This window comes from Pleurodeles waltl, chromosome 3_1 (genome assembly GCF_031143425.1).
Source record: "Pleurodeles waltl isolate 20211129_DDA chromosome 3_1, aPleWal1.hap1.20221129, whole genome shotgun sequence".
Classification (NCBI taxonomy): Eukaryota; Metazoa; Chordata; class Amphibia; order Caudata; family Salamandridae; genus Pleurodeles; species Pleurodeles waltl.
The window spans coordinates 1494165536-1494178038 of NC_090440.1; the positions used below are offsets into that span (position 1 = coordinate 1494165536).

Consider the following 12503-nt stretch of genomic DNA (forward strand, 5'->3'; position numbering starts at 1 on the left):
AAACAGGAAAGAAGAGGGCTTGTCCTTATTTGATAGGAGCTGTACAAAAAAATAAAAGGTGACTCAAGGTTCATAGGCCTGTTATATTAAATACATTTATAGATCCGGATTTCAACATCTTCCAATCAATTAATTGTGAAAACTGACCCAATCTTAGCTTCAACATCCAACGTCTGATACCCATAACATTTATGTCTTTTAGGTATCGCTTCATTTAGCCTGTTCCCATGGAGTACAAGACGTGGGGCAGATGAGGGCAGTGACTATTGTCCACGAATTAATTCAAAATTTAGGATTCTTTAACCACAATATATTTATGACTGTTCTGGCCCCTATTTGGCTGTAGTAATAACTGCTACAGTTTGTGAATAGCAAGGAGCTAGCTGTTGTGTGGGTGGCTGTAGGTTTGTCCATAACCCCCCATTAACCCTCCCTTAAACACTCCTTACTCCTCCCTATACCCCTCCTGCTTATCCTTCCTGTACCCAGCCTAGAGGGACCCCCCAGGGCAAAAATCATAATTAGTTTTTTATTTTGCAGTGAATTCATGAAATTGGTAAATTTGTGGCACATATGGAAACAAACAAGGCGGACTCATGCGTTTGTTTTAAATTAAGCCCCCGGGTGGGCCAGGTCCCTGGGTCATTCCTTCTTTATTAAATGAAAGAAGGAGGCATACGTAGGCCCGCTATTTGGGCATTTTAATGCCCTAGGGACCACTACCTCTCCGGGGCTTTTGTTAATTATATTCTAGGGGCATCACTACCACCTCCCTGGGGCCTCAATGTGAGAAATACATTGGGGGGGGGGCATGTGGACCCCCCATGCCAAGGGACCACCTCTCCCTGGGGCCAAAATAATAATAGAAAAATCATAGGTGATGTGTTGTCACTGACCATGTCATGAGTGATGTGATATGTGAGGTAATAAGCAGTGCATTGTGGGAGCGTAAGGTATAGTTGGCTCATATATTTATATATATAGAGAGAGATATACATAAATATGTATATATATGTATATATATATATATATATATATATATATATATATATATATAGATACATTTATATTTATATATATATATATATATGTATATATATATATATATACATATATATATATATATACATATCTTGCTTATAAATTCCCCACATAAATTCTAGCTCATAACTGTCTCATAGAGATCACTCAGTAACTTACGACAGTCCTTTTCATCCTCTTCATCTCCACAGTCATCCTGTCCATTGCATCTAAGATTTATTGGGATACACTTCTGTTTATTGGTACACTTGAACTGACCAGTTAGGCAGACATGTGTGTCTGAAAAACATGGAACAAGCAATCAGAGTGATATAATTCCAATTTATTTGATTAAGTAGTCTTTTAATTTTACACATTATTACTAGCCGCTTACCACAGTTCATTTCATCCGAGTTATCCCCACAATCATTCTCTCCATCACAGATGAATGCTGGGAGAGCACACAGTCCACTTCCACACTGAAAACGCCCAGGTTGGCACTTGAACTCAGCTGAAAGAAAATGTGCACATTTTATAGTTGACTCTTACATTAATATGGACTTGTCCACTATTGATATTTTAACTTGAAACTAAACATTTAAGACTATCCATAAACACCCAAGCACGTGACCTGAAAACACAAACAGGTTTTGGAGGACTATGTGACGTACAATTTTGTGGGAAATGAGTTATGTAACAGGTAGGTAGGAATTCACATCTTAAAGTGTATTTGTTTCAGGCGGTTAGTTTGTCTCATGGGTGAGGATAAACAAGTGTTATCAAGTAAGCTGTTTTACACCATGGCAGCCACCACTTTGGAAACTACTTCATTTATAAGCATTAATAAATATTAATCGTCTACTTAAATCGCTCATTAAATACTATGGGTTTCTTACCACATCTAGAACTACAATCAGGGTACAAAATGAATGTTTTTTTATCTAATACAAACTTTGCATGTGTCCAATATAGTTTTGAAAAGTAATCTTTTTTTGTATCAACGAGTTAGCTAGTTCCATCTAAATGGCAAAGTAAGCGTTCATATATGGTTTCCAGAACATAAATTGCAGTATTCTGCATATCTTTGCAAAACGATGTGTGGTTTGCCTCTCGAGAATTAGGGCCAGATGTAGGAAGCCGTTTGCATGGTGCAAACTGCGAAAATCGCAGTTTGCGCCATACAAACAGCCTTATGCGATGCTCATTCACAATTTGCGAGTCAGTACCGACTCGCAAATTGTGAATGCGACTCGCAAATAGGAAGGGGTGTTCCCTTCCTATTTGCGACTCGCATCGAAATGCAGAATTGCTTTGTGACCGCGAATGTCACACTGGTGGTAACTCATTCGCAAAAGGGAAGGGGTCCCCATGGGACCCCTTCCCCTTTGTGAATGTTGCCCAAAAGGTTTTTTCAGAGCAGGCAGTGGTCCAATGGACCACTGCCTACTCTGAAAAAACTAAACCAAATGGTTTTGTTATTTTTTTTATTTTGCAACTCGTTTTCCTTTAAGGAAAAGGGGCTGCAAAATAAAATAAAAAACTGCTTTATTTAAAAAGCAGTCACAGACATGGAGGTCTGCTGACTTCAGCAGGCCACCATCCCTGTGAGTGCAGGTACTCGCTATGGGGTCGCAAAATGCGACCCACCTCATTAATATTTATAAATGGGACCGACTCGCAATTTCCAAGTCGCAATATCGGAAATTCGTACATCCGGCCCCTAATGTGTTTTCTTTTCTCCATCGGGATTAAGTTAATATTAAAGTTGCGGTTTTGAAAGTTAGTACCATGTTTATGTTAGAGGCTAGTCACTTTTAAATGGAGCAGTCGTTAGTTCCTAGGCCTTAAGAATGACTACATTGCACGGAAATAATTTTCTTCACCTGATATACATTTTTGAGAAATGAAAAGTACTTTATCAAATCTCCCTAAACGAACTAATCATGATACGTCTTTGTAAAATAATGTTTATCCTTGCCTCCTCCAATACCTCAGCTACAACATATTCACATGATACCGTTTTCGATTTTTGTATATGAAATGATTTTGATTTTAAAACAATGAAAGAGATATTATGGGGCATTTTTAGGGGCCCTTAGCACCACCATCATTTTTCGTGCTGCTCCCGTGGCGCTAAGCACTGCTCCATATTTACAAGGTGGTGTAACACCACTTTTTTGTGGCATTACGCCTCCTTGTAAATATGGGCCCCACAGAAGCAGTTTTCTGTGTCAGAGGGGTGTGCAATGGGTGTTACTGTGGCCGTACCCATTGCTTTTGAGGATGCCTCTGATTTACGAGCTGTCGTAAACCTGAGGCAGTGCCAAAATCTAACGCTACCCCAGGGGTGGCGTTAGCATGGCAAAATGAGAAGGAATGCTTTTATTCCTCTTCGTTTTTGCTATTTCTATGTGTGCTGAACGATTGTTTACGTGCAGGAAGGAACACCTTCCTGCACATAAATAATCATTCAAAATGATGCTTTGGTACTTGTTAGACTTTTCATCCTTGGCTTGGTCTCCCTTAACTTTTTGCCTCTGTTCTCCAGGTTGTTGATGTGTGCTGGACCCTGATTTTGCTGTTTTTGTTACTCTGGACACTTTACCACTGCTAACCAGTGCTAAAGTGCAAGTGCTCCTTTCCAAATGTGTATGTAATTGATTTATCCTTGATTGGCCATTTTGATTTACTAGTAAGTCCCTAGTAAAGTACACTGGAGGTGCCAGGGCCTGTAAATCAAATGCTAATGTGCCACCCACATAAGTAGCTCTGTAATCATGTCTCAGACCTGCCACTGCAGTGTCTGTGTGTGCAGTTTAACTGTAACTGTAAATTCAACTTGGCAAGTTTACCCACTTGCCAGGCCTAAACTTTCCCTTTTCTTACATGTCAGACACCCCTGAGGTAGGCCCTAGGTAGCCCCAAGGGCAGGGTGCAGTGTATGGTTAAGATAGGACATATAGTAATTCGTTTTTAACTGTTGCAAGGCCTGTCCCTCTCATAGGTTAACATGGGGGCTACCTTCAAATATGATTAAATTGTAGATTCCCTTTGGGAGCGGATGAACATGTGGAGTTTGTGGTCTCTGAGCTCACAATTTAAAAACACATCTTTTAGTAACGTTGATTTTAAGATTGTGTGTTTGAAAATGCCCTTTTTAGAAAGTGAGCATTTTCTTGCTTATACCATTTCTGTGACGCTGCCTGTTTGTGGATTCCCTGTCTGGGTCAGTTTGACAGTTGGGCTGGTTGCACCTCACAATAGACAGTGACACAAAGGGAGCTGGGGTGTAGCCTGCATATCCTGATGAGCCATCTGTGCTAGGAGGGAGGGGAGAAGTGGTCACTCACACCTGATAGGGCTGTGCCTGCCCTCACACAATGCACCCTCCAACCCCCTGGTAAGTGTCTGGGGCCTGGCCTGGGCAAGGCAGAATTTCACATTCACAAGAGACTTTGCTTTGAAGTAGGGCTACTTCAAAGGAGAAATTGGGTATAGGAAGGGCACCCAAAACCACAGACTTTAGAACACTTCTGGAAACAAGAGGAACCTCTGCCTGGAGAATAGCTGAAGAGCTGAGGAAGAAGAGCTGCCCTGCCTGTGACTTTGTGGAGCTATCCTGCAGTTGCTGCTTCTGCCAGAGTAAGAGGGCAAAGACTGGACTTTGTGTGCCTTCCATCTTGAGAAGAAATCTCCAAGGGCTTCAATTAGAGCTTGCCTCCTGTTGTTTGAAATCTCAGGGACAGCAAAGACTTCTCTCTGCGAGCACCTAGAGTCTCTGGAGAGACTCCTGCTCTAACAAGTGGTGCCCTATCCAGTTCCTGGTCCCTTGAAAGGAAAGCTGGTGAAAATTCAAGGAAATCGACTTTGGACGACTTCGGACCGACGCCACTGCGGAATCCGGTGACGCCATCTGCAACCAACTCCGTGATCTTCGCTGGAACGCGACGACCTTCGCAGGCCCGACATCGCTGCAGGTACTGTACCTGCGGGTCAATGAGATTCTGTGTCCGGCACAGCTGGTGTCAGATTGTTGGGAATGACTCTGTTACAACGAGTTTCTAAGCGGTATTTTTGAGTTTAATCTTAAAAAATTTATAACTTGACTTTTGTATGTCGGATTTTTGTTGTTTTGGTCTTGTTTTCTTTAAATAAATATTTCCTATTGTTTCTAAACCTGTGTTGGGTCATTTTGTAGTGTTTTCATTAAGTTACTTTACACCCAGCACTCTGAAGTTAAGCCTACTGCTCTGCCAAGCTACCAAGGGGGTAAGCAGGGGTTGGCTGAGGGTGATTCTCTTTTACCCTGACTAGAGTGAGAGGCCTTGCTTGAACAGGGGGTAACCTGACTGTCAACCAAAGACCCCAGTTCTAACAGTACTTCTATGTGTGCTGCAAAATAAAGGTGCCAAATTGCCAATTTAGATTGTTTATATACATGAAGGGACATCTTCCTGCATATAAAAAATCTATCCCCTCAATGCAGACACCATTGCACTATGGTGCCAGGATGCCTGCATTGGCACTATGCAGCTTAATTCTGCAGGGGGAAATGAAGGGTGTGCTCTATTCCTCTAAATATGATGCACCCCTGCATTTTGAAAGTTGCGCAGCGCAGCACTGCTATTTTTGGCACAGTGCCGCGTTGCCCAACTTTGGCATACATTTTGGCCTATGTGTTTAAAGAGGGTAACCTTTCCGATTTTACTACAGCATGGAAAGCTGTCCTCTTTCCTACCGCGCACAGTGATAAATATATATCTATAGTCATTGACCAATGCTTTATTATGGTTAGGAATGGCACATCAGTCAGCTCAGTACAATGCAGTAATTTTCATTGTATATATTCTAGGACAAAGAAAATTCTCTAAGAGCACACAGCAAGCTTTCTAGAACATTATTTAAATGATTTCAGCAATCAATGATATGGTTGAGGAGGACATTGAATGATAGAAAACACTTTGGGGCATATTTATACTCTGTTTGCGCCGGAATTGCGTCGTTTTTTTTTACGCAAATCCGACGCAAAGCTAACTCCATATTTATACTTTGGCGTTAGACCCGTCTAGCGCCAAAGATCTTGGAGTTTGCATAATTTTTTGCGTGGACACCTACCTTGCGTTAATGATATGCAAGGTAGGCGTTCCCGTCTAAAAAATGACTCCAAGGCCTGTGCGCCTTATTTAAACTCCCGTGCAAAAATGGCGCACGGGAGTGGGCGGGTCAAAAAAAATGACGTCCAGCCGCTTTTGCGTCATTTTTTAACGCCTGGTCAGGGCAGGCGTTAAGGGACCTGTGGGCTCGGAAGGAGCCCAGAGGTGCCCTCCCATGCCCCCAGGGACACCTCCTGCCACCCTTGCCCACCCCAGGAGGACGCCCAAGGATGGAGGGACCCATCCCAGGGAACTTAAGGTAAGTTCAGGTAAGTAATTTTTTTCTTTTTTTTTTGTGGCATAGGGCAGCCTGATTTGTGCCCCCCTACATGCCACTATGCACAATGACCATGCCCAGGGGACATAAGTCCCCTGGGCATGGCCATTGGGCAAGGGGGCATGACTCCTGTCTGTGCTAAGACAGGAGTCATTTCAATGGGGGTTGGGAGTCAAAAAAAATGGCGCAAATCGGGTTGAGGCCAATATTTTGCCTCAGCCCTGACTTGCCCCATTTTTTGACGCCCAAGCTCCATTTTCCCCTACGCCGGCGCTGCCTGGTGTGGGTCTTTTTTTTTTACGCACACCAGTCAGCTGAGCCGGCTAACGTCATTCCATAAATGAGGCTCCCGCATGGCGCTTTGGAATGGCGTTAGCCGGCGTTAACTTTTTTGACGCACAACTGCATTGGCGCAGTTGTGCGTCAAAAAGTATAAATATGCCCTTTGAGTTATCGCGTAAGACTTGCTGGGCCTTCTGTGATTATTAGTCTTTTACCAGTTACATGAATTAAAAAATCTGTGACAAGCTGCATTGAAGAATGATTCCATGGAAAGTTGAATGTATCTAATTTTGCATGCTATTTATGATATACTATAGCCTTAGAGTCTGCCGTAGCAGGCTATACCAGCCATTAGAAGTCAGCTCCTGTTTTAAAGGCCCAAGCCGAAAGATAGGGCCTTTAACAAGGGAGTGGGACATTAATTGCCAGTATAGCCCAGCAACAAAGGGCTATATGGCTATTAAAACATTCTGGGCCATATTTATACTTTTTGACGCATAACTGCGCTAACGCAGTTTTGCGTCAAAAAAATTAGTGCCGGCTAACGCCATTCTGAAGCGCCATGCGGACGCCGTATTTATTCAATGACGTTAGCCGGCGTTAGCCGCCGGCGCTGCCTGGTGTGCGTGAAAAAAAATGACGTACACCAGGCAGCGCCGGTGTAGGGGAATATGGAGCTTGGGCGCCAAAAAATGGGGCAAGTCAGGCTGAGGCAAATTTTTCGCCTCAACCCGATTTGCGCCATTTTTTTCGACTCCCAACCCCCATTGAAATGACTCCTGTCTTAGCAAAGACAGGAGTCATGCCCCCTTGCCCAATGGCCATGCCCAGGGGACTTCTGTCCCCTGGGCATGGTCATTGGGCATAGTGGCATGTAGGGGGGCACAAATCAGGCCCCCCTATGCCAGAAAAAAATAAAAATAATATACTTACCTGAACTTACCTTAATGTCCCTGGGATGGGTCCTCCATCCTTGGGTGTCCTCCTGGGGTGGGCAAGGGTGGCAGGGGGTGTCCCTGGGGGCATGGGAGGGCACCTCTGGGCTCCTTCCGAGCCCACAGGTCCCTTAACGCCTGCCTTGTCCAGGCGCTAAAAAACGGCGCAAAATCGGCTGGACGTCATTTTTTTTGACCCGCCCACTCCCGGCGTGAGTTTTGCCCGGGAGTGTAAATACGGCGCACATGCCTCGGAGTCAATTTTTTAGACGGGAACGCCTACCTTGCATATCATTAACGCAAAGTAGGTGTCCACGCTAAAAAATGACGCAAACTCCATGGACTTTGGCGCTAGACGCGTCTAACGCCAAAGTATAAATATGGAGTTAGTTTTGCGTCGGAATTGCGTAAAAAAAAATGACGCAATTCCGGCGCAAACAGAGTATAAATATGCCCCTCTGTCACTAGAGGGCAGAATGTTCTTATAAATAAAACAAAATCCTCATGAAGCCCAAAGGTATTGAAATCACCTCGGGCTCCATGATCCTTTGTTCATATGTGTTGCTGTGGGTAAAAGCCCAGAGCACTCCATTGTGTCCAATGGAGCTCCCAACATTCCAATGTTCTAATAGTACTCTGCATCTTTCATTTCCATTCTATAAGAATGTTACAACTATAGAACAGACTCGTTAGTAGCCCCTTCAAAATGGTACAATTAATTATATAAAGCAAATGGTCATTTCAAACACTAAATATGATGGTTAAAATTGGTCCCCTCACCCTACAACAATAACCAATATTGCTATACTGTTTTATAAATACACGTTACTGTAAATACATGTTTCTCGCTATGTTTTTAAATATTACATGATTTATTAATAGAATTTCAGGCAAGATTTAGAGCATTTGAACATCATCTATGTAGCATTGATTGTTTGTGTGAGATTGCAGACAAATCTGTAAATGATTTAGGAAATGTGTTAATGTTCAGGAGAATGTACTAATATTTTAACATGTGTTTTATACAATAACGTTCATTATGTTAAGTCAAATATAAAATATAAACACATTAAATGGATATTAAAAACATGCATTCTAAATGTGTTTGCTTTTGTGACTTTGCAGTAGCAGTGACTTGTATGATGTAATTCGTCAGGTTATCAATGATATCATTTAACAGATCATGAGTGATGTAATTATTTAGGTCATAAGCAGTGCATGGAGGGGTGCAAGTTATATTTATAACACTGAAATGTAGCAGGCAAATTTCAGCATTTTAGTGGTTTATAAATGTTAGTTTTTAATCCATTGCAACACCTATCTACCACTTTAGCGTTCTTTTTATTTTTAAAGGAATTTCTTTTTTTATCCATTTTTAATTTAAAAAATGGGTTCAAGCTCAACTCCCATGGGTCAACTTCCCAAAGCAGTCTGCCCTCTGTGGTCAGCTTGCTGTCTCTGCCTCCCTCTCTGCCTTCACCATGTTCACTTTTTGCAGGTCCCTGCCACCTACCTTGCAAGGTCAGCTTGCTGCTTCTGCAGTTGCTGGCTGTAGGAGGCTGGACTGGCTTGTAGTGAGTACCAAGGGGTACTTACACCTTGCACCAGGCCCAGGTATCCCTTATTAGTATAGAGGGGTGTCTAGCAGCTTAGGCTTATAGAAAAGGTATCTTAGCAGAGCAGCTTAGGCTGAACTAGGAGACGAGTGAAGCTCCCACAGTACCACTAGTGTCATATGCACAATATCATAAGAAAACACAATACACAGATATACTAAAAATAAAGGTACTTTATTTTTATGACAATATGCCAAAGTATCTCATTGAGTACCCTCAGTATGAGGATAGCAAATATACACAAGATATATGTACACAACACCAAAATATGCAGTAATAGCAATCGAAAACAGTGCAAACAATGTATAGTCACAATAGAATGCAATGGGGGCACATAGGGATAGGGGCAACAAAAACCATATACTCTAGAAGTGGAATGCGAACCACGAATGGACCCCAAACCTATGTGACCTCGTAGAGGGTCGCTGGGACTGTAAGGAAACAGTGAGGGTTAGAAAAATAGCCCACCCCAAGACCCTGAAAAGTGGGTGCAAAGTGCACCTAAGTTCCCCGAAGAGCACAGAAGTCGTGATAGGGGAATTCTGCAGGAAAGACCAACACCAGCAATGCAACAACGATGGATTTCCAGACGAGAGTACCTGTGGAACAAGGGGACCAAGTCCAAAAGTCACGATCAAGTCGGGAGTGGGCAGATGCCCAGGAAATGCCAGCTGTGGATGCAAAGAAGCTGCCACTGGATGGTAGAAGCTGAGGATTCTGCATGAACAACAAGGGCTAGAAACTTCCCCTTTGGAGGATGGATGTCCCAAGTCGTGAAGAGTCGTGCAGAAGTGTTTTCCTGCAGAAAGACTGCAAACAAGCCTTGCTAGCTTCAAGGGGCACGGTTAGGGTTTTTGGATGCTGCTGTGACCCAGGAGGGACCAGGATGTCGCCAACTGCGTGAGGAGACAGAGGAAGCAACCAGCAAGAGAAAGAGCACACTCAGAAGCAAGCAGCACCCGCAGAAGTGCCAGAACAGGCACTACGAAGTGGAGTGAATCAGTGCTCACCCGAAGTTGCACAAGAGAGTCCCACGCCGCCGGAGGACAACTCAGGAGGTCGTGCAATGCAGGTTAGAGTGCCGGGGACCCAGGCTTGGATGTGCATGAAGGAAATCCTCTGTGAGTGCACAGGAGCCAGAGTAGATACAAAACGCGCGGTTCCCAGCAATGCAGTCTAGCGTGGGGAGGCAAGGACTTACATCCACCAAACTTGGACTGAAGAGTCACTGGACTGTGGGAGTCACTTGGACAGAGTTGCTGAGTTCAAGGGACCTCGCTCGTTGTGCTGAGAGGAGACCCAGAGGACTGGTGATGCAGTTCTTTGGTGACTGCGGTTGCAGGGGGAAGATTCTGTCGACCCACGTGAGATTTCATCGGAGCTTCTAGTGCAGAGAGGAGGCAGACTACCCCCACAGCATGCACCACCAGGAAAACAGTCGAGAAGGCAGCAGGATCAGCGTTACAGTGTCGCAGTAGTCGTCTTTGCTACTTTGTTGCAGTTTTGCAGGCTTCCAGCGCGGTCAGCAGTCGATTCCTTGGCAGAAGGTGAAGAGAGAGATGCAGAGGAACTCTGATGAGCTCTTGCATTCGTTATCTAAGGAATTCCCCAAAGCAGAGACCCTAAATAGCCAGAAAAGGAGGTTTGGCTACCTAGGAGAGAGGATAGGCTAGCAACACCTGAAGGAGCCTATCAGAAGGAGTCTCTGACGTCACCTGCTGGCCCTGGCCACTCAAAGCAGTCCAGTGTGCCAGCAGCACCTCTGTTTCCAAGATGGCAGAGGTCTGGAGCACACTGGAGGAGCTCTGGGCACCTCCCAGGGGAGGTGCAGGTCAGGGGAGTGGTCCCTCCCCTTTCCTTTGTCCAGTTTCGCGCCAGAGCAGGGCTGAGGGATCCCTGAACCGGTGTAGACTGTCTTATGCAGAGATGGGCACCATCTGTGCCCATCAAAGCATTTCCAGAGGCTGGGGGAGGCTACTCCTCCCCAGCCCTGTCACCTTATTCCAAAGGGAGAGGGTGTAACACCCTCTTACTGAGGAAGTCCTTTGTTCCGCCTTCCTGGGCCAAGCCTGGCTGGACCCCAGGAGGGCAGAAACCTGTCTGAGGGGTTGGCAGCAGCAGCAGCAGTGAAACCCCGGGAAAGGCAGTTTGGCAGTACCCGGGTCTGTGCTAGAGACCCGGGGAATCATGGGATTGTCTCCCCAATACCAGGATGGCATTGGTGGGGCAATTCCATGATCTTAGACATGTTACATGGCCATATTCGGAGTTACCATTGTGAAGCTATACATAGGTAGTGACATATGTATAGTGCACGTGTGTAATGGTGTCCCCGCACTCACAAAGTCGGGGGAATTGGCCCTGAACAATGTGGGGGCACCTTGGCTAGTTCCAGGGTGCCCACACACTAAGTAACTTAGCTCCCAACCTTTACCAGGTAAAGGTTAGACATTTAGGTGACTTATAAGTTACTTAAGTGCAGTGTAAAATGGCTGTGAAATAACGTGGACGTTATTGCACTCAGGCTGCAGTGGCAGTCCTGTGTAAGAATTGTCAGAGCTCCCTATGGGTGGCAAAAGAAATGCTGCAGCCCATAGGGATCTCCTGGAACCCCAATACCCTGGGTACCTCAGTAACATATACTAGGGAATTATAAGGGTGTTCCAGTATGCCAATGTGAATTGGTGAAATTGGTCACTAGCCTGTTAGTGACAATTTGTACAGAGAGAGCATAACCACTGAGGTTCTGGTTAGCAGAGCCTCAGTGAGACAGTTAGGCATCACACAGGGAACACATACATATAGGTCACAAACTTATGAGCACTGGGGTCCTGGCTAGCAGGGTCCCAGTGACACATAACAAACATACTGAAAACATAGGGTTTTCACTATGAGCACTGGGCCCTGGCTAGCAGGATCCCAGTGAGACAGTGAAAAAACCCTGACATACACTCACAAACAGGCCAAAAGTGGGGGTAACAAGGCTAGAAAGAGGCTACTTTCTCACACTGGCCTACCTTGAACAGTTAGCATGCTCTTGCCTACCCCTGCTCCTCTCCTGCCTGCCCTCTGTTCTCCATCAACATGCCTCTGACCTCTCCTGCCTGCCTTTTGTGGTCAGTTTGCTGCCCCTGCTCATGCCAGCTCTCCCAACCATGGCCAGCTTTCTGCCCCACAACCTCTCACCTGCCCTGCATTTTCTCTGTGTGTCCCTTCCCCC

General features: G+C 44.8%; 1 protein-coding gene across 1 annotated transcript in view; it reads right to left on the minus strand.

The window, feature by feature from the left end:
• Positions 1–12503, minus strand: part of LRP1B (LDL receptor related protein 1B) — a 4500992-nt gene that overhangs the window by 581263 nt on the left and 3907226 nt on the right. The window contains exons 64-65 of the mRNA XM_069225083.1: positions 1415–1531; positions 1201–1320 (exon numbers count right to left, since the gene is read on the minus strand). Of these exons, the coding sequence (XP_069081184.1) occupies positions 1201–1320; positions 1415–1531 (237 nt within the window). The remainder of the gene's footprint in view (positions 1–1200; positions 1321–1414; positions 1532–12503) is intronic.